This window comes from Pelodiscus sinensis, chromosome 1 (assembly GCF_049634645.1).
Source record: "Pelodiscus sinensis isolate JC-2024 chromosome 1, ASM4963464v1, whole genome shotgun sequence".
Taxonomy (NCBI): domain Eukaryota; kingdom Metazoa; phylum Chordata; order Testudines; family Trionychidae; genus Pelodiscus; species Pelodiscus sinensis.
Genome location: NC_134711.1, coordinates 32248760 through 32270651, shown reverse-complemented (window position 1 = coordinate 32270651; position 21892 = coordinate 32248760). Strand labels below are relative to the sequence as shown.

General features: G+C 38.7%; 1 protein-coding gene across 3 annotated transcripts in view; it reads right to left on the bottom strand.

The window, feature by feature from the left end:
- Positions 1-2185: 2185 nt before the first annotated feature.
- TAFA5 (TAFA chemokine like family member 5) overlaps positions 2186-21892 on the bottom strand; it is a 665983-nt gene continuing 646276 nt past the window's right edge. Inside the window, exons 4-5 of one of the 3 annotated variants that reach the window (XR_003088458.2) lie at positions 16738-16871; positions 2186-4469 (exon numbers count right to left, since the gene is read on the bottom strand). Coding sequence is in view for 1 of the 3 variants with exons in the window: in XM_006118525.4 (XP_006118587.1) it covers positions 4461-4469 (9 nt within the window). In the remaining 2 variants the exon portion in view is untranslated. Of the gene's footprint in view, positions 4470-5778; positions 5872-16737; positions 16872-21892 lie in introns of all 3 variants that reach the window. The other 2 variants (XR_001367931.3, XM_006118525.4) reach the window with 2 other exon arrangements.

Sequence of the window (21892 nt, the reverse complement as noted above, 5' to 3'; positions counted from 1 at the left end):
CCTCTGTGATTTTTGCAGTCAACCTCATCTGTAGATACTCTTTCTTAAAACAATCTTTTGGAAAGTCCTTGGTAAAGTCAAATACATTTCAGCATCAGTCTGCACAGAAAGGTGAAAAGGTGGCTCTAAATCACCTCTGATCATAAAGCACACTGGTTCAAAACTGAGGACAACTGAATAAATTAGAGCAGTCTGAAAACCACCCTAGTTTTCATTGCTTACCAAGGTCCTTAAAATGCTAGCAGGTATAAGCTACTTCCCATGCTCCCAATACCAGTGTTTAGGGATGAGAGTGATGTGATAGGAACTCTTCAACTCCTGAGGATTCCTTTGCATTACAAGAATCCTCCCTGGCTACCCCAATTGCGTTTTGGATTGTATTACCAAACAGGAATTGGGGCTAGCTCTTGCAACGTCTAGGAAATCCTACCTAATATTTCAAAGGTGCATTCCATACCTGTTTAATGTACACCTTACTGATTCAACCTTTCCATTGAAACAGTGCTTACTCACAAATATGGCTTCCATTTCCCCGCCAAATTTAAGTTTATCCCTAAATGACGTGTGTGTGGAGGTCCATATCTGTACTTCCAAGTCTACCTCTCCCAATTTGTAATGCAACTTTATATTTGTGATATACCCACATTTAAGAATTCCCTTTCAGCTAATCTGAAATACTCTCTTTCGGATATTATTTCTGATATATGGAGGGAGGATGTTCTTTTGCTCAAACATTATCAGGTTAGATATTCACCATGGAATACAGTGCTATTTTTCTCCTGGAATTTTAGTTGCAAATGCTTCTCTCTTCCCTTCCTAGGTATCGGTATCCAATTTTGCTTTGCACTTGTTCTTTCCACCTGTTGATTAGTTTAAACTATTAGAGCTATGTTTGCCCTTTAAGTCAACTTATTTATTCCCTTTCGGTTCAGACATAGCTAATGCTGCTTATACAAGTCTTCATCCATGGTTCTGTTTTCTTTATTTTCTTATGGAACCTCAAATTAATACTCAAGAGGATGATGACTAGACCATATTACATAGAAAGTGTGAGAGTAAACATGTTTGTTCAGTTTCAGTGAACAAGCAAAGAATGCTGTGTGCATAAAAGGTATATAGTAATAGAAAGCAAAAAGGTTTGTTCACAATAAATAAGTTAAAAGCATAATTATTATATAGGATAAATTGTTCTGTGGAATGCGAGAGTGTGTTAATATTTACTTCATTAATGGTCTTGTGAAATCTCAGTTGTTTGAAGCATTAGTTAGATTGGTCCCTGCATGGGCTGATAGAAAACCATACCAGCAGTTTTTTGAAAATTATTTTGAAAACCACACCAGCAGAAGAGAATTCTGTATTTCTCTAGATTGTTTTTGTTAGACTGTGAAGTGACCTTTTCCCCAACTCTACACATTTTATATTTTATTGTCCTTCCCATGTGTTCTGGAAAGTTCCCCATTTGCAAATTAGGAAAAGGAGCATATGTAACAGCATTCAAATCAGACATGCCTCCCTTATGCTTTGAATTTCTTTGTGGAAGAGGCACATAAAATACCCACATAAACAAATCAAATTTCTTTGTAAAATTAAGTTCTGTAAGGTTTGAAGCCCACAATATTATACAAGTGTAATGTTACTGCAAGATAAAGGTTGCAGCACAGCACTGAGGACACTAATTTACATGTACAAAAATATTACATTTTGTTCATTTGAAAAAGGATATTCTGAAAAGTACTCTTATGAAGTGGCTTGAGACTGCTGTCACGCAAACAAGGCTCAGACCCACCTCTAGTTGCAATGTGCACTTGTCTGTGACCAATATTCTAAACTTGCTTTCAAAACAAGGACACTTTTCTCTTTTGCTGAATATTCAAAGTAATGAAATAAAAGTGACTACTAGTGATTTTCGGTGCCCCATCTGAGATATGTTAAAGGAACTTAATTTCCACTGCATGGATACTTAGCCAATGCTTGTATCAGACGGGACACCCAAAATTGTCAGTGTCCAAAACTGTCAGCAATTTGCAAATGTAGGGTATTATTTCAATTTCCAATGCAAAACATTTTCTCAGTCACTTATTTCATAGAGGGAATCTGCTTCCCAGTTCCCCTACCCACAAGCACCCTCAACTGAAATGCTCCATGTGACGTCATGATCAGTGAACAAAAGTCTCACTTATAAAAGGATTTTCTTTATTTCCATAATTTAGCTGAACCAACACAAAACTGAATACTGTAAAGCAACAAAAATGTAACATCTTTAGTTTTTTTCTGTGTTTACTAAATAAGGCTACTATACTCCCCTTTAAAAATCAACTGAAACAAAACAGAAAGTTGGTGGAGTGAGGGATCTGGCTCTTGAGTTCTAGTAGTACAGTAAATGTAATTACCATAATTTATTGCATGAGATTTTAAAGCAGACATTGGTCATTTATAGTGCAGTCAGTCTATAATGGTTTTCAAGTGGCTGGCCTTGAATTGCTACTTTGACACTGGTCAAAAACTTTAAGATTAAATAAGAAATTCGTATATATTTACTTTACTCAAAAGACACAGTCACCTAAAATTCATGGTTTTTGCAACCTGTGTATTAAGTAAGCCTGAATAGTGGAACAGGCCTTACCAAAAAAACAAAACAAAAAAAACCCAAACCAAAAAACACCTTTTTGTATTTGTACTTTTCAACTATGGTTGCTTGAACAATCTCTCTATATATTTTCTTTAGTAGCATAGAACTAGCATAGTATTAAAAGTTAATTGGAGTATTAGGTAGTATACTACAGTGGAAACTTGGCGAAATAGTTAAAACTGGAATACATTTGCCAGGAAGAAGTTAATCTCATTTGTGGATTTCATCATCTGAATATGTACCAGACATACATAGAAAGGTACAGTAATAAGGAGTGAGGGATTATCTTTTTATATTCATTTACCCTTTTTTCTATGCTGTCTTTGCATCAACTTTTCACTACCTGATAATGCCAAAAAAGTGGGCTTCCTAACAATGAGGTAAAACATTGAATCTGGGTCAAGGAACAGGCTGCAATTTGACCTTTATACTGTATTATGTTGAGGTGGGTGGGGAGAAGGAGAAAGAGAGAGAAAAATAACTCGGTATGGAAAGCCATGATTAAAATATTTTACACTCTATTTTTACCAGTACATAAAGACAAAAAATGCCTTCCAACAGTGCAATGGTTGAATGCATTTATGTAATATAAACAACATTATTCTTTGCTTTTTCTACAGAGTCCTTTCTGGTCATGCTTTACATCCAGAATGTCCCAATGGAAGAAAGCAAACGACACCTGCCACTTCAGAGACAACTGAAGTAATAAAACACAACTTAACTCTGAACCATTTGTCATGACTGTCAGAGTCACCACGTTAATTGTTAAATAGGATTTTCTACAAATATACAACATATAAAAACTGTTAAATATATAACTTTAGGCTTTTCAAAATACATTTAATGATCTCTTTCAAACAAGTGTTACTTTTTTTCTTTAATTTGCTTTCTGGTGCTAAATGGTGTATCAGATGAGACATAGGCCACAGATGACCAAACATGCTCTTTGCAAATACTGTATTATCCAATTTTAACTATCAAAAATGGAACTGTAGAAGAGGCATGTTTAACTGGTTAAAACTGAAAATGATTTTAGTACGAGAAAGTCAATCTAAGTACAGAGGAATAAAGATGCCATGTAGACAGTTTGCAGTTGTTTCATCATAGTTTTTCAAACATATGTTGTTTTCTCTCCATGCTCCTTTTCATTGTTTATAATGTGTTTTTTTCAAGAGTAATTTTCTGGTTTAGTTTTTACTGCAGTGTTCCATGAAGACTTCTGCTGGACAGGAACATCTCAGCTTTGTGAGAGCTGAATTCTTCTCTTTGTGAAGATCACCCTACAATTTAACCCAGATAGCTCTGTTAACAGTAAGATTGTGTCCACTTTAAAATAGATTTTGCTCTTTGGTCTATTGTATATACTGAAAGTATAAGAAAATAAAAGCAATTCATACAGTCCAGGGCACAAGAAGAGATTCTCTTTTGCACCTCAGTGTCCTCCCATAGACAAAACAGTCTTCTCTAAGGCTGATTGGGATGAATACTCTTCAGTGTAGTAGACTATTCAGAATAAAACATGTGGGTTACATCAAGTCCAGCAGTGTGTATAACGCAGATGAAACGTTAACCATGAACTTCTTGTATTGCTAATGCCCAAGCGTATCTCTTATATCTATATTCCTTAGTCCGGTGCTCCTTATTATGGTAGAACAGACTTTTAGCTCATAATGTGGAGGAATTATGCTGTCTTTTATGAGATATAGAGAAACAGACAGTTGAGTTGATGACATATAATGGATGATGATCCACAGCAGTGAAACTTGACTAAAGTAAGTAGCTCACACAGAACCTAGACCACTCATACGAGGATTCTTTGATGCTGCATTTGTCAGGAGACCTGTAAATCAATAAGAACAAATACGTCAACATCTTACTCTATGCTTTTTTGGTTATCTTTGCTGGCCATTATTTTAAAATATGCTGCACTGAGATTCCAAGGAACAAGTTAATTCATTGGAAAATATATTTACCACCACAAACATTTTTTCTAGAGAAAAGAAACCTGATATAATCTATATAATTTATTTGTTGAAAGAAATTTTAACCATGGTGACTAATTAATGATTAAAATTCTATGACAATTTTATGAATTAATAGTTTACAACAGCTTAACTGCTATTCTTCTCTAAGTCCACTGCCCACCCATTTTCTAATAATATTAGAGACTGTTCTTCCTTTTGTATTAAGTTACATATAAAATGATTAAATAAAATTTTTTATTATTAAGTTTATGATTATCCTGTGCAAATAGGATATGATAAAAACTGAACTCTGAAAGTATATATGTTTAATAAAAATGCAAATATGTTTCTATTAGGGACATCTAATCTCTCATAGCATTGTTCAGCACACTAATTTATTCAATACTGCCCTCTAGTGATGCCATTACAAGTACAAATTAATACAAAAGCATATTTAGTATATTAAGTTAGAAACTTGTTTTAACTATAGAGATTTACAGACAAAAACAAATGTAAATTGCAAAAAAAAAATCATTGCCTGGTGAGTCTCAAAAAGAAAAATGGAATAGAAACCCTTAGAAATGAAAGGAAAGAAAAAAATAGTAGCTTGTAACAGAAACGACAGAACAAAAAGTACATAATAAGAACACAAGAGAAAATAAGAACAATAGAAGATAGCATAAATACAAAAGGTAAAAAAATGAAGTATTTATATGACAAGAAGCCTGCTGGAAAAATTCACCAAAATATCAGTCTAAAAATTGTTTCTAAATTACATAGGGCATTGTTCAGAGAAAAATGTTTTGAAGTACATTAAGGAAACATGATTACTTGAAAATGCAGTTTGAATGTTCAAACACTACCTTCTTTTTCCTGATGTTTCTCAACAGTTAAAATTCTCATTGTTGAGAGAAATACAAAGCATAACTCCAGAAAACACTAACAGTGTAAACAGTGTATGTGAAGAGGAAAGTAAATAAGAAAATCCAATTCCCTTGATTCAAGTCACATATGAAATTTAGATTTATTTTTAACCTACCCCTTGGAGAGGTAAATGTAAGAAATACCTGCCTCCAAATCAGTTTACTGACAGCTTGAAACATTTCTCTCTCTCTCTCTCTCTGTATATATTTGCCCTATAAGGCATAAAGTGTATTTCACAGATTTCTGCTTTTATCCTCTCACCTTTTCCAGGAAAAAACACCCCAGAAATCTTGAAAACAGCCTTTTCTTTTCGGACTAGTGATCAGATCTCCAAACCACATGGCCTCAGACAGGCTGAAGGCAAAAAACCTGGATGATTATTGAGGTATATTCTCTTTTTTATATACATTCAGCTAGAAGAAATTATGTTAAAGTTCTGCTTCAGTTAAATCGTTTGTTTCCCATTTACATTTTTCCCTTCTGGCCTCCCGCTATTCTTCTTCCCATTGCAAATATTTAGCATCAGTACAAAATTGTACACTTTAGGAATAATTTTTATGCAGGATGGCACATGAAGCTAGAGTTCTCTAACTTGCTATAGTAAAAGTGAGCTACTATTTTGTGAAGAATTAGGGTGACCTAGCTCAGGGTTTTCTGAATTATGTTGGAAAGACCCAAAGTTAAAAGCAACAGCATAAACTGCTGATAGACTGGCATGTTTAGTTTTTCCACAGTGAGCTTCAAGAGTGCAAGTCTTAGAATGGAGATAGATTCAGAACCAAACACACTCATTTTCAGATACCTACTGCTTTGTCATTTCATGGCTTTAGGTCTTTTGCCTTGCTAGTCCAACTTCCATTTTGAACATTCAGATTTTCTGTGTGAATACTGTATCAACGCTTTAATAATAAAATGAGAGGAGTGGGTAGGATTCTACATTGTAAAATGCTAGGGGAAGATAGAGAGAGTAAATGAAAAGGATGGGGAGAGCATATGGAGGAGACAAGAGATGGCAAGCTTGCCTTCTCATCTCCATAATACCCTCCTTCCTCTTCATTTTCCATGGCGTACAAATAATCATTGCACCCCGTTATGAATTAAAAAAGAAAGAACAGGCACTGACTGACCAGGTCAAACCTGCAACCAGACCCCTGGTATTGGAAGATGAATGTAAAGGAAAAAAAGAGACACAAACTGTTCAGGATTCCCATTGTGACCGATCTTCAATTCCTCATACAACTACTGATTAGTTTGATATAAATTGGAATGTAAGTTGTGAACAAAGTAACTGAGGAGTGTGAACACTGAGTACTGGAGAATGCTTTTAGTTTTCTAATCTGAAACCTTGTGGCTGAAATAATAAAATCCTGGGCTCCCAAGTTTCAGCCTTGGGCCTGCTTATATGTTCATAGGCTAGGCATGATGGATGAAATCCTAACCCTGCAGAATTCTGTAGGAGTCTTACCATTGACTTCAATAGAAAATAATTCACCCCAAATTTTCACAAAGTAGATTTTAAGACCTTCCAAAAAAGCCTGTTCTGCTTTGTTTCCTAGACTTCAGCCAGGGCATGCTGGCTTTAAAAATAAAATGAGAGGAGTGGAAAGGATTTTACATTGTAAAATGCTAGGGAAAGGAGGAAACAGATTTCTACTCTTTCCTTTCCCTAGTAGAGTTTTCCTGTGTTGCTTCAGAGATCACATTTTCTGAATGGCATACAGAAATATAAATTGAACCTCTCTAATCTGGTAAATTTTGGTCCAGAACTATCTAGGCTCCAGCATGATTTTAGTTAGCTGGACAGCTGCTTAGTATGGGTGGGGCCCATGTTTCCAACAGTCCCCTAAAGTTTGTTTTCAGCTACCAGTCCTGGCTCTCAGTGTTCTGTGCTGTTATTTAGCTCTAATTTACCCCAAATGTCTTCTAAGAGCCCAGTAAGCAGTGGAAGTGTTGGTAATGCTGCTAAGCATGGGTATGTCTACACTACCCCGCTAGTTCGAACTAGCGGGGTAATGTAGGCATACCACACTTGCAAATGAAGCCCGGGATCTGAATTTCCCGGTCTTCATTTGCATAAGCGGGGCGCCGCCATTTTTAAAACCCCGCTGGTTCGAACCCCGTGCAGCGCGGCTACACGGGGCTCGAACTAGGTAGTTCGAACTAGGATTCCTATTCCGAACTACCGGTACACCTCGTTCCACTTGCTTCATTTGCAAGTGCTGTATGCCTACATTACCCTCCTAGTTCGAACTAGGAGGGTAGTGTAGACATACCCCATGTTTTTATGCTTTCTTTCTTACTTTCCTTGCACCAATACAATAAAATTGTGTAACAACTTTTTTATAAAGAGAGCACTTTGTCATAAAGAGAGCTGACAAGCCTTGACTAGGCATCGACTTATATAGGGTGTATCAGTATAGTCATACATTACTAAGCAGCATTCCAAGCTTTGTTCCATTTATTTGCTGTGGTGAAATAAAAATAAAAAGAGGCCACTGACCTCCAGTATTGACCTCCAGTGGTTTGGAAAATTCTCTGGCTTGGCACCAATTGGCAATCAGTGTTTAGGCTTTTGATGAGAGGATTATAATAGGCATTAGCAGCATATTTCCCAGCCAACTCTTGAAAAGCCATCACCCAGCAGCCCACGAGACAGAAGGATCCCACTCCTCTTCAGTATATAGCGCAGTGGTACCCAAACTTTTTCCCTGGTGCCACTCAGACAACTGTGCATGCCCATATTTGAGTTGGGGCTGGGAGTGGGGCCATGGCTCTAGGATGGGGAGACTGATATTGGTAAGGGGGCTGAGGTAGGGGCCCCCACATGGGGCCAGGAGTGGGGGGGAAGGCTGCTGGGACCCCAGGAAAAATCACTGAGCTTAGGGCTGGGGCCAGCAGCCACAGTCAGGAGTCAGCGGGGTGGAGCTCCCTCCCTGCACTGAATGGCTACATCTCCCTGAATATTCATCGGTGCCCACCCGGGGGAGTGGAACACACTCCACAGACTGGAGACCTTTGCTGTGGAGAGTAAAGTGAAGGGGGAAAGGGAAGGTCGTCTCTCTCTTTTATTTTCTCTTCTGACAAGTCTTCCTCCCGTCTGCAGAAAAGTGCCTCCCCTGACATCTCAGTCTCCAGCAGAACTTCAAAGCTCCTTCCGAAGCTGATGAGAGCTACTGTGATCCTTACACTCCTTGTCCTCGTGGTTTGTAAATACTTCTTCCCCAGAGCACGCACTGTCCTTGATTTAATAGCAAAATGCAAACAGGTGAATGGACTTGCCTAGAGTGGTCTCAACTTTCCCCATCAACAGGGAATCCCTATCCTACATTTTATCACTATCCTACATTTTACATCCTTTATCCCTGCACACAACCAGCTAATATCCCACTATACATACTGCGATTACAAAACCAATGCCAGAACACAGTATTCTCAGTGCAACGTAAGCTACAGCAGTTACGTTCCCCATCACTGTCCACTTCCTGGACGATTATTTCTTATGTGTCCTCCATATGAGTTTTTCTTCCACCCTGCTTTATATTTGGGGGTTAGTTGGTTAACCCATACTAGCAGGCCTCCCAAAAGATACCCCTCCACAGATTACTGACGCAGTGTGCTTCTCAACAGTTTTCACTGTTTTACCTAACTATGCAGTTATGTGCCTGTGCATGTGTGTGAATTGCATAACAGATAAAGGACCATTTTCCAAAGGTCCTCCTTCTAGTCCATAACTTTGTTTCTGCAGTCAAGTGAGGCATCATTATCTAACAGTATTTCTATACCTATGCCTGATTCAAAACCCATTGAGACTGAATAGAGTTTTTAGATAGATTTACTGGACTTTGGATCAGACGCTATACTATTATCTGTATGTGCACTACAGAAGGTGCAAAATTAGAGGCTACTTAAAAGAAATGACCCAGCACATCAGTCTGTATATACTTACAGAGAAAGGATCTTAATTTGACAAACTGATGGGAACTAAGCCTTTTTTCCTAATGGAATCCCTAAAGATGCCAAAAATCCCACACAAATCTTGGCAAAGGTTCAGCAATTTCACATGGGTTGCACTCTCAGTTTTCATAAAGAAAGTGAAAGTTGGGAAGTATGAACCAAAGCTGCAGTTCTCTACTGTGACAGCGAAGTGCTTAATTGGTTGGCAAGTGGAAGTAAGGAGTAGCCCACCTCCCCTGTAGTCTGGCATTCCACAATGCTAGGCCTAAGCTATCTACTTTTGTCCAAAACTGCTTTTTGGATCCTCTCCAGAGTCAAACAGTCTAAGTGGTCATTGAGTGGTTAATGTTGGATAGCAGCTGCAATGCTTGTCCTGTCCACGTTTTAGACTTTCAATTGCCTTTTTCAACACTATTCCTCCATCTACCTATCTTTTATACAGCATTCATCAGTGTAGTATCTGAACATTGGCTCCTCTTGTTTCTTGCTTGGACTAAAGTCTGGTAAAAACGCCTAATAAAAATATAATGTATGAAGATGAATACAGGTATTTGGCTGGTCATTGCCTTAGAAAATGTATTCATAACGGAAACAGTTCCAATGCTTTGAAGCAATTGACTGCAAGACAGATAAATAGCATGTCTTTGCCCTCTGCCTCTGCAGCTGTCTGTTCTAGGACTCTGAATAACCATGCATGAATAATACCACAACAGAGATAGAAACCATTAAAACTTCCAAGAAAAACCTGTCACTGCCCTGTATGGCACCTCACTCTTCACAGGAATAAAAATGCAAATTTCTTGTGATGATCCCAGCAGCAATACCAGCCTGTTGCATTTATGTGAACTGCCACAGTCCCTGGTGACAATTTATTCAGTATTGCTCCTTCTCTTCACTTCCTTCCATGCTATTCATTTATGCAAATTGATTTTTCAATGCTCACAAAAAGGACAAGTTAATCTAACTTTAAAGTGACTATAGCTATTAGAACAAAAAATACCCAGCATGAAGTGGTTTATTTGGAAAAGATGTACATTTATTATATGTCACTGAACTAGCCACAAGGCAGGCCATTTCAGAGTTCAAGAGCTTCTTGCTCCCACTGTTTCTGAAGTGTAATAGGGTAGGTCATACCTACTGAATGTGTTTGTGGATGATCGTTTGTAAAGATTGACCTAACACATTATGTAGTCTATACCCCACCTTGTTTTCCATACATATATGTAGCTTTTTTATAAGTTAGAATTCTGGAAGTATCTATTATTCTTAGAAAAAAACATGAATTTTCTTTGGCTTGGATTGTTTGCTTACTTTACATCCTCTATTCAAATCAGTGACAAAAAAGAAAAATTATCTGCCTGTGGCAAAAGGAAACTAATGTGCTAATAACAATTGGCTATGGCTCCTATCACTCTTCACACATATATTTTCTCCCACAACCATTGTCCTAATAGCAATAATTTCACCAGATTTCAAATAATAGAAGTGCTCAATATTTTTTAAACACCTTCCCCATCATGATCATTTTCTTCCTTTTGTATAAAAGTTATGATTATATTTCTTCTCTTCAATTTTTTAGGACTTGTTCTTAAGAAAACTTATGCATGAGAGTCTCATACCCTTACTCTGGCTGTATTGGATTTTACTCTTTGAAATCTATGGGGCTACTTACAGCATAAGGTGATCAAGGGTATTAAATCCAACCCCTCAGCATGAGTTGGGTTATTAGAATCTATTGCACAGCTGATTCATGGTACAGAATCATGGTACAGATGAAACACAATCAAGTACCAGTAAGGGAAACCTACGTTTAGAAGGAACCTTGGTATTCTCAATGTAGACATGTCATGATGATGCTAAATCATATTTCTATAGAAAAAATGGAAAGTGGCCAGTGATATTTCACACTACATGATTCCTCAGGATAGGCAGATAATGGAGCAGCATTAATAGATGGTCTTATTAAGAGTATTCACTGAATGTCCTTACTAGGCTTGGGTGTGAAAAGCTGTAATGATATGTCAGGAGAAGGACTTGGGGGATAATAGGCAAAGGATTTGTGGGGCTGTATATGAAGCACAGGGCTGGCCCAGCACAGAGCCATGAGGGTTCTGGTCAAAAGATCCCCAACCTGCTTTTTCTAACACAGCATTTTCCAAACATGGGTCATGGGGCCGCCAGGGTAAACCACTAGTGAGCCCACACTGCTTTGTCTACTTAACATGTCCATAGCCACAGAGCCTCTGGAACTGCAGCCAATGGGAGCTGCAAGGCTCTGTGGCTACAGACACATTAAATATACAAAGCAGGGTGGGCCCACCAGCAGCTTACCCTGGTGGCCCCATGACCCAATTTGAAGAACACATATTCTTTGGCCTTCTTGTCAATGACACAAATCTTGCCTCAGATAACTTAAATGGATACTGTCAACATGAGAAGTTATTTTAAACTGACTAATTTAAAATATCTCAGAAGGGTAGTCATGTTAGTCCTATGGTGTTTAACATGCTAGCTGCTAGCCACATATAGCTATTTAGCCAGCTGAGTGTGGCTAGTTCACTATAGCTTCAGAGCTTTGTTGGACACTGCAGTTCTGTATGTTTAAAAAAAACGAATAGTCCTGTGGAACTTTAAAGACTAACAAAAGTATTCAGTATTATGTGCTTTGTGCTTTCACAAAACTCACTGTGATACTATATATTTTGTTAGTCTCTAAGGTGCCATGTCCTACTCATCATTTTTAAGTTAAAATTAAAATTCTAGCTTCTGAGATCACATCCTTCAAAGAGTACATTCTCACTACTTTAAAAATCTTTAAAGGGCATTTTAATAAGAGGTTTTCTTCTCCCCTGTTTATGTTCAAAAGTGTCTTTTACTAAGATACAAGGGTGCCTGCTTGAAGGTTCTCTAAAAATTGCACTTGTTTGATGAATTAGAATATCATTTCCCATTTTAACGATAGGGAACTGGTACACTTTTCCATTCTAGTGGAACATTCCAAGGGGTTGCTGTTAAATGCACAAAATAGACTGGAGAAAAAAAGAGGACTAATTTCCCTACTCTATTCTTTCAGTTACAGAAATCTTACGTTTCACTAGATAGAGAATTTTCATGCACAATGTGATTTACAAGTTGACTGTGTCCCTTTAAATAGAAAAAAATTATCTACCATAACAGAATAATATTTCACTCATATTGTACATAAAGAGCCTCTTGTTTAATCACATAATGATACTCAGCAGTAAAGAGAGCCCAAACTGGAGACTTGAATCTGAACCCTTTTCAACTCATCAAAGGAGGTAGTGTCTGAATTAAAACCCACCATCCAGCTCCTTCTGTGTGGTCTACTGAGATTGAAAGTTCTTTAGGTCAAGGAGCTGTCCTATCCTGTAAAGCACTAGTTCACTGTAGAGTGCTGAATGGCTAACAACTTTAATGTTGCTTCAAATATGACTGAAATCTCATGAGACTGTCTCACAATAGGAAGCTGAACTTGAATCATAGCCCTTATTAAGCATCAAATTCAAACCCTCAACATCTGTCTGAATTTAATCTGGATTGAAATGCAAATACTGCTTCCTTGGTGGTTCTACCTGAAACAGTCATAAAACAATTCTCTATAATATTTGCTCTATAGATTAGCTAACCAAGTGGAAGTTGTTTTGCATGGGAAAACGGTCTTGTGATTAAGACACAGAAACAGAAGTTGGGAGTAGAGATGTTAAGGGGTAATTGGTTAACCCCTTACCTGGTAAGTATCACATTTCAACAGTTGATGCTTACAGGGTAATGGTTAACTAGTACCTGAGGAGCAGCCTCCCCCCCCCCACAACAGGTGGAGGGCTGTTCCAGAACCACTGGGACCCCACATGGGACTGCCAGCACCCAGCCCACGCCAGCTGGGAGCTGACAGCTTTACAAAGGGCCAGAAGCAGCTGGGCTGGAGCAGCCCGTGGAGGGCTACTCCACCCAGCTGAAGTGGGTAGGAGGCTGCTCTTGCTCAGCGAGATTGGAGGGGCCCCCTCTGCTTGTCTCCTGTGTGATCAGTTAACTTGTTAAACGTAACGCTTAACCAGTTAATTAATTAAGTGGGATTTTACAGACTTCCTGCAAGACCTTGGTCAAGTCTTCTATTGATTCTCCAAATGCAAAACAGGGATACATCTACTTTCCTACCTCAAAGGGACGTTGCATTCTAAAGTATGTTGAACATATTGCCAGGAACCTCAGCACCTCGGTTCTTGTGTTATAATAAACTATTTTTCTGACCTAAAGCTGTACATTGTGAAGAACTGACCAAGCTATCCTAAACAGACAGGGGCTTCTTAGCAGTTATCTGATAAACCAGGTTCTGCATTTTACTGAGTTGCTAACAAAAGCATTGGTAATAAGTGTCTTTTACTCATGAATTGGGCTAAAAAGACATGATCATCTCAGAAAAGACCTAAAGGTTAAGATACTGAGTCCGCCCCTTGGGGACAAAACAACTCTATCTTAGAAAGGGTTTAGTGACCTGTGGGATACATTTTCTTTTATCTTATCTCAAGTGTAAAGAAAGTATCTAAGAATTGTAATGTCCATAGATGAATGGAACCTGAAACTTAGGTAGGAGAAGGAGAAAATCAGCACTTTTCAGTGCAATGTCATTGAGACATCAGCATCAAACAGCAGGGATAAATAAAAGGCACTTGTAATCTAAAATGGAGCAGCAATGGGAAATGGTGTAGCTACATTTCTTCTAGAGGCCATGCTAACAATCTGGGTAAGGATCAAATACATTAAAAACAACCTATCCCTAAGGTCCTAGACTAAATATCAGGATTGTATCTAATTTCCTCTTGTTTTTTACAACTATGATAGGTATGAAGTTTTATGGAAGTGAAAATAAAGATTTGTCACTGGTATGTGATTTGAAGTATGAAAAATGACCACTTCTCTGCTTTCCTTACTGCTCAGATACATGCAATTCTCATATTAATGTGACTGAAAATATACAAGAGTTTCCAAAGGCTTTCCTCTGGGTAATAAAATGGTAATTAGGGATTGTAATTCCTGTGATTCCCTTTTATTTTTGAGATGGCAAGAACAAGTTAACAGAGTCTAAGAATTACTTTTAATACAGTGTCTTTATTATCTATAGATACACAGATATCTACACATCCATATCTATATGTTGCAAAAACTATTTCTTATCTCTTACAATATCTACCAAAGATATAACTGGTGATTGAATCATATCCTCTTAAAAAACATCATGAGGGAATTCTATGTTAACAGTTAAGTATTTATTAAAGATAATGGTCTTATATAAAGTAAAACTTCCACTTCTGCGTCATTATCAAATAGAGCATTGTATAGAGGGTGACAGGAGATTTAATTGTAAGGTTTAAAAATTTCATGTTATAAAGTACAACTGCACTAGTCAAGAACACACACACACACACACACACACACACACACACACACCCACCTCTGGCATCAAGTGAACTCTGCAAATAATCTTAAACCTTTATTTTTCCTTCTCTAATTAGAGGAGAGAATTATGCAAGGGCATTCATGAAGTGACATCTGATTGACAAGCAGCTGTTCTGGACCAAGGTTGGGCTCACACTTGCAGTAAAAAATGGGAACAGTGATCCTGAGATTGATTGTGAAAACAGTTAAACTTTAATGAATAATACATCAGAAAAAATGGTAATGTCCTATTAGGCAGGATATTTTACCGATTAAAAGAGAGAATTCAGACTCATAATATGTGGGCTTTAGCTAGGATGCTTTCCTGCCAGTGAACGAATTGAATAATCAGTTTGCCAGTGAATATTATGTCTGGTTTATGTATTCACATGTCTATTTCTGAAAATAGAAAAAAAAAGGCTTGTTTGGCCTCATTCCAAAAATACAGAGTGGTACAGTAGGTAACTTGAAATCAGCAATCTTTGCTAGCACGCCAGGTACAGGAAAGAATCACCATCATTCGTAATTCAGTGTGCAGAGTTTGTGCTTATGCTTTGAAGATGGGGTCTGAGAGGTTAAGGGGGCAGAGGAAGAAACATGCATATACATTAGATAAAGAGGAATGCAAGAAATTTCTTCTTTTAATGAATTTTTATAACTCTGCTTGAAGGCAAAAGAAAGAGCATGCTCTGTACTTACATGAAGTGGGAATATACAGCCATTCAAAGCATATACAGAAAAGACATATAGGGGTCGTGAATGAAGTTTGTAATGATTTGAACAGATACAAATGAACACATAAGAGGAAACACTCTCCTTGCATCCTAGAAGACTGCCTACTGATGATCATAATCCTCACACTTAATATTGAGGCTGGCAGGAAAGTTTACTAAAACAGCAGTGTCCTTTGTTTGATGCACAGATTTCCAGAATCTCCAGCACAGATTTCCAGAATAGCTCCATGTCAGCACAAATTAGTTCAGCAGTGTTCCATTTAGGAGAACTTTCTTCTAGATAGCACTCCAATCACAGAACCTTCCAGTCTAACAAATGGGATCTCACTGTTAACTTTTTAATAATGTTTAGATCCTGGTTCCAGAGACTTTTCAAATTTTGGGCTAATCCACCAGTCGTGTGCACGTTGAGCACATATCCGCTCTGTAATGGAATTGTTTGAAAACAGTGACATCTAATTTAGGGATTTTTAAAAAGAATGTCACTCTCCTAATTTGCATTGGAATAATAACTGTCATCTATAAAGGATTTGTACTCCCTTCATATTACATGGCATACTGGGGGGGGTCAAGGCAAAGGAAGCAATATCTATCTCTAGAAATAACAGACTTCTCCAGACAAAAGACTGCATAAACACTGGGGGCCAAATTCTGCCCTCAGACATGGATATTCAGCTCACGTTTAATATAATGGCATGCACGTATGTGTATCTACGAGGAGTATTTGGCCCTTTTTTCCAAGCAGGAAATATCTTTGCATTCTTTTGTGTTTTCTTTCTATAGTCACACATATTCCTATTTGTAATATGTGCATATAGCCACGTCGTTAAGTTCTGACTTGCATCTGAGTGAGAAGAAAGGAAGAGGCTGGGCACAAAAGACATGCAGGGTTGAGGATAGGAGGAGGTGTACATTCATCCCCACAAATTAGCCAGTGAAAACATTTTTAGTCCCCCAACAGCAAAGCAGACACATGGAAGGATTCACAGTCCATGTAAACTTCTGTTTAACATTTTAATTACATTTAAACCTAAACACAAATTTGGGACGCATACAGTACAGTAGTTCAAAAACCAACCAGTGTGTCGCTGTGTATCAGAGGCAGAGCCCTGTGTATTGTGCAGCATATTGGATCTAAATTCTTTGGCAAGATCCCCAATACCCCCTGGTTTCTGTGGAATTTTGGCAAGGAGTTCTGTGGTGATCAGATTTCTGCAGCAGAATGGAAACAAATAGAAAAACAGTAAAAATAAATAAATAAAACAAACTGGTAAACCGCAAGGAAACAATGCTATCATTTCTAACAGTTTACACATACACTATGTACGTGAGGGAAAAGACGGTAAGAAAGCAAACACAATACAGCTTTGGGGGGAAGCAGGGAAAGAGAAGTGACCTCCATCCCTCCATTCAGAGCCATTTGGTGTTTGAAGAGCTACATGTCCTTTGTGTATAGAAGGGGTAAAAGTACTATACTTGCTTTCCCCGCCCTCAGGAAAATTCTTTCTCCTGCAAAGTGTGGGAATCCACACTCCCTTCCACCTCCCAGGATATCTTCCAAGGGACTCCATCATCTCTCCCACAGAACAGTTTATCTGACAACATTTCTAAGACTGTAGGAGAAGTCCAAATAGCTGCACCTCTCCACAGTGGGACACAGCAAGTCCCAGGCTACCATCAGTTGCATACTAATTCTCAATGTCACTCCATCTGCATCATTGTAAAAAGTGTGATCCCCTAGCTCAGTGTTTCTCAACTTTTTTAAATAAAGTACCCCTTTTTCAAAACAATGGAATAAATACCCCCAATACCTACAGTTTTCAGACATAAATGTTTTCTACCATTGCAACACATTTGTTTAAACATCTTAATTGTAGTTAGGCGAGTGACAACATTGTCAGATGTAAAAAGTACAAAAACAATAAAGCGCTGTAAAACTTAAAACAAAAATTCAGTTTTCTCCAAATTTCAGTTGTGTTGATGTGCCCCCCAGACTTCTCGAGTACTCCTAAGGGTACCACTGGTTGAGACACACTGCTCTAGCTGAGCATTATCTCAGGAATAAACCAACCTGAGAATAGGAGAAAGGGATGAGGAACAGATTTTTGTTACTGGTGCCATCCTGTTCATCTGATCAAAACAGCACACTACCATTGTTCTGCTAGATGAGGCTACCTAACAAAAGATGTAGTGGTTTCTGTGGGTCTCTCATCACAGAGGAAATTCCACAGCTAGTCCTGTGACAATACAATCCCAGCAGTCAATAAGCCCTGATCATAGATAAGCATCACAGAGCATACAAAGCTTCATTACATGTGTGTTATAAACAGTAGGCACTGCCAATACGATTTTTAGAAACAAATATTCAGACCTTGTTTTCATATATATAAATGGAAAAAAACCCAGCAAAAACTGGAGAATAAAGTACAAATTATTTGAGGTATTAAAAATGCATTGGTGTTAATTCAGAGTGCCACACATTGCACTTTGCCAGTCCTAATGGTAGCTGTGGAACTGACCTTACTGCATCATAAAATGGCTACACAGTTAAAATGTAATGAACCTGAGAAGCAAATGAGCTTCAGGTGGAGACAGGCACCAAAATATTACAGTGACAATCTCATTAGTCAAATCTGGTAAGGTATTCTCTTTGCTATTCATCACAGTGTATTTCTGAGTTCCTAATCAAATGCGAACACTCACCCCAAGAACGCATTTAAATGAAACCTGTTCTCTACTTTAGAACTTAGTTTTCTTGTTAACGGGAGCTTTGCTGCTTAGTATTGCATCTTTTCCCCTGTCACTGTTCTTGTCAATTACAGAACAAATACCAGGCATATGAAAGACCTTTGTGGCAATTTCAAACGTATAGACTCCTTGGACTTGCTGGGACTACAGTATAAGCAAAATCGTAGGAGGATCTCAGAATAGAAGGGAGAGATAGCATTATGTCTTAGCAATTACAAGAGAGTGCAGCCAAAATAAAGAGATAACGCTTGAAGTTTTAATAATGGCCCAGATGACAAGATTGGTGACAACCCACCATCTCACCATCCAATTACCCTGTGATGCAATGTTTTTGCCTTGTGAAAAACACACCCTCAAATGCCAACGGCCTCAGATCTGGGATTTTCATTCCCAAACTCTCAATCCAAAAAACTCCCAGAGGATGATAGCAGGGTTGATGTGAAGGGATGTCTTGTGTTGCTTACCACTGACCTGTCTGACTGTTTAGTGTGAAAGGTACAGAAAAGAGCCTCATTCAGGCAGAGTAGATGATATGTACAAAAAAGGGAGAAATTATCCAAGGGTCTTGAGAGTGGAAGACAACATAGGTGTGATCTCAGGATTCTTACTAGGGATATAATAGTCTAGTCAATTAACCAATAAACAAAAGCATATAGGTTAATGCTATAGACTACATGCATTCCTCCCCTCCCCCGGAAGTAATTTTTTTAGCAGGCTGACCAGCATCTTGGCTCGGTCTTGACTTGTGCTGTGTCTGGGACCTACCCCCTCCTTCCCCCCCCGCAGCTATTCATTTAAAGTGTATTAGGAGCCAGGTGGCCCGTCAGCCTGACTCAGTTCAGGTTTGCGCCAGGTCTGGGAGCTCAGACCCCACCCTCAGACAGAGGCTGCTGCAGTGCGGGGTGGCAGGCAGCCGGTCCGCAAGAGAAGCTGGTGTTTAAACTGGATCTCCTCATAGGCCAGTTCCTGCTTGGCACCCTACGCTGCTGCCTCTGATAAAGAGGCAGCATCACAGAGTGGCAGGAGACTCCCTCGGAGTGGGACTGGAGCACACTGGCTACTGGCTCCACCCTCGGGGACTACAGAATAGTCAACTAACTGATAAGAATGCATGAGGTGAATTGACTATTCAATTAACCAATATTTAACATCCCTAATTCTTATCAGTACCTCTCCGTGAATAGCAAATGATTCAAGAGGCTAGATTGTAACTTTAAGGCATAGCCTTATTGTGAAGGAGAAGAGAAAATGATGAGGAGTAGAAGCTCCTCAAGACCTTGTGCTTGAGGCCCATGTTCCGCTTACTTAGAGCATCCAGCACAAATGCTCCCCTCCTTATTGGGAGCGCGCTCTGCTCACCACGTAGGGATGATAGGGATGCTGATGGTGCTGCCCTCAAGCAGTCCTTGCACATGCACATGATTCTGGCTCCTTGTACCTTCTCTCTCTCCTTGTGCAACACAATCTGACCCAAAGGCCCTACACAATCTGATCCAAAGTGCTTTTCATATTATTACATTATGTCCGCTTTTGTGACTTCCAACTACTATGCAAATATAGTTATACTATATTCATAACTTTTATACAGTGCTTTTTGTCAGCATAGCTCAAGAAGCATTACAAAGGGATCATTAGCCCCATTTTATGGCTGGTGAAGCTAAGCCATTTGGGAGACGATATAGAGTGACCTACGAAGTCACTGTATTCTTCATCGTTCATACACAATGCCAGAAAGCAGAACACTGGCATCAGTGGTTAATCTAAAATGGTTCCAAAATGATATTTTCATTTTAAGGTGAGCTTTTGCTGAAATAACATTAAGCTGGCACTGTCTCCTAAACAGCAGCGTGAGGTATATATTCCACCCATAAAACCCACCCTGCTCCTCGGAACTTTTGTTCAGAATCTGGCACATTGATGAGCCAGAACTCTGACATCTGGAACTTCCTGAGCTGACTCCAGATGGGAAACAATAATCCCAATATTTTGCCAGAGGTCATCTTTCTGCAGGATGGGACAGGTGCCTCTGGCCAAAACCAATGACTGTAGTCGAGCAATTTATTATCCACATTCAGCAAGACAATATTCTGAAAATGATTGCATCTTTCCTAGTGATGGTAATGTCATATTCACATATGGGATATGCTGTTGTCTAGCAGGCCAAAAGCAGAACAATCAATATTTAAATATGAAAAAATTAAGATGGCTTCTCTCTGGATCATAAGCAAACATAATCCAGAAGCTGAAGCTTCAGCTTGATATTAATGTCAACAAGGAGATAAATATATTTTGATTAAAAGCCCAGTATGTGGTTTGATCTGATATCAATGCCAGATGCATCATACGCAGTCAATTGCCATTTGCTGTGATAATTTGAGACATTTGTATATTTAACTATAAGTATATTCCGATGCCACTCTGTAATTCTGAAAATTCTCCTGGAACCACTGAAACTGGCTTATTTCCCAGATATCTTCTTCATAGCAAAGCCTCATCCTGAGTTTTCACACACACACACACACACACACACACACACACACACACACACACACACACACGTACAGATGTGTACACATAGACACATACACTGTACAGGTACAAAATGGGACAGAGGTCTGGCAAGTTTATGAGTTTGTATTGCTATCTCAAATTATATTCCTAACTAAACTCGTAAAGGCAATATTACCGAGATAACTGATGATTTAAAATGAAGTGACCCATTTGTGAATTGACATTCCCTCTACTTAATGTATTTTTTCTGTGTCATAACCCATGATTGGTCATCTAAGCAAAATAAATTTCTGGCTCTCACAATGAACTAGATACTGGACTTAGGGTAAGTGGTCTAGTGAAGGGTGCCCAAAGTATAGGCAAAAGGGCAAATCAGGTCTACTGAACTCTAAAGTGTATAGTTTCTCTAGGATAACAGAAGGTAAACGTATTCATGGTGTCCTGTGTTTGAGTCTCAAAAATTTGTGACTATCTGGAATAGATTAAAACCTTATGGCTGTGTCTAGACTGGCAAGTTTTTCTGCAAAATGATTTTCAGCTGCTTTTGCGGAAAAACTTGCCAGCTGTCTACACTGGCCACTTGAATTTGCGCAAGAACACTGACGATCTCATGTAATATTGTCAGTATTCTTGCGGAAATACTATGTTGCTCCCGTGCGGGCAAAAGCCCTCTTGCACAAATGCTTTTGTGTAAGAGGGCCAGTGTAGACAACATGTTATTGTTTTGCGCAAAAAAGCCCCGATCGCGAAAATGGCGATCAGGGCTTTCTTGCGCAAAACTGCGTCTAGATTGGCACGGACGCTTTTCTGCAAAAAGTGCTTTTGTGGAAAAGCATCCGTGCCAATCTAGACGTTCTTTTCCACAAATGCAGTTAACGGAAAAACTTTTCCGTTAAAAGCATTTGCAGAAAATCTTGCCAGTCTAGACGTAGCCTATGGGTAAAAAATAAATGAACATAGACTCAAGTTTCTTT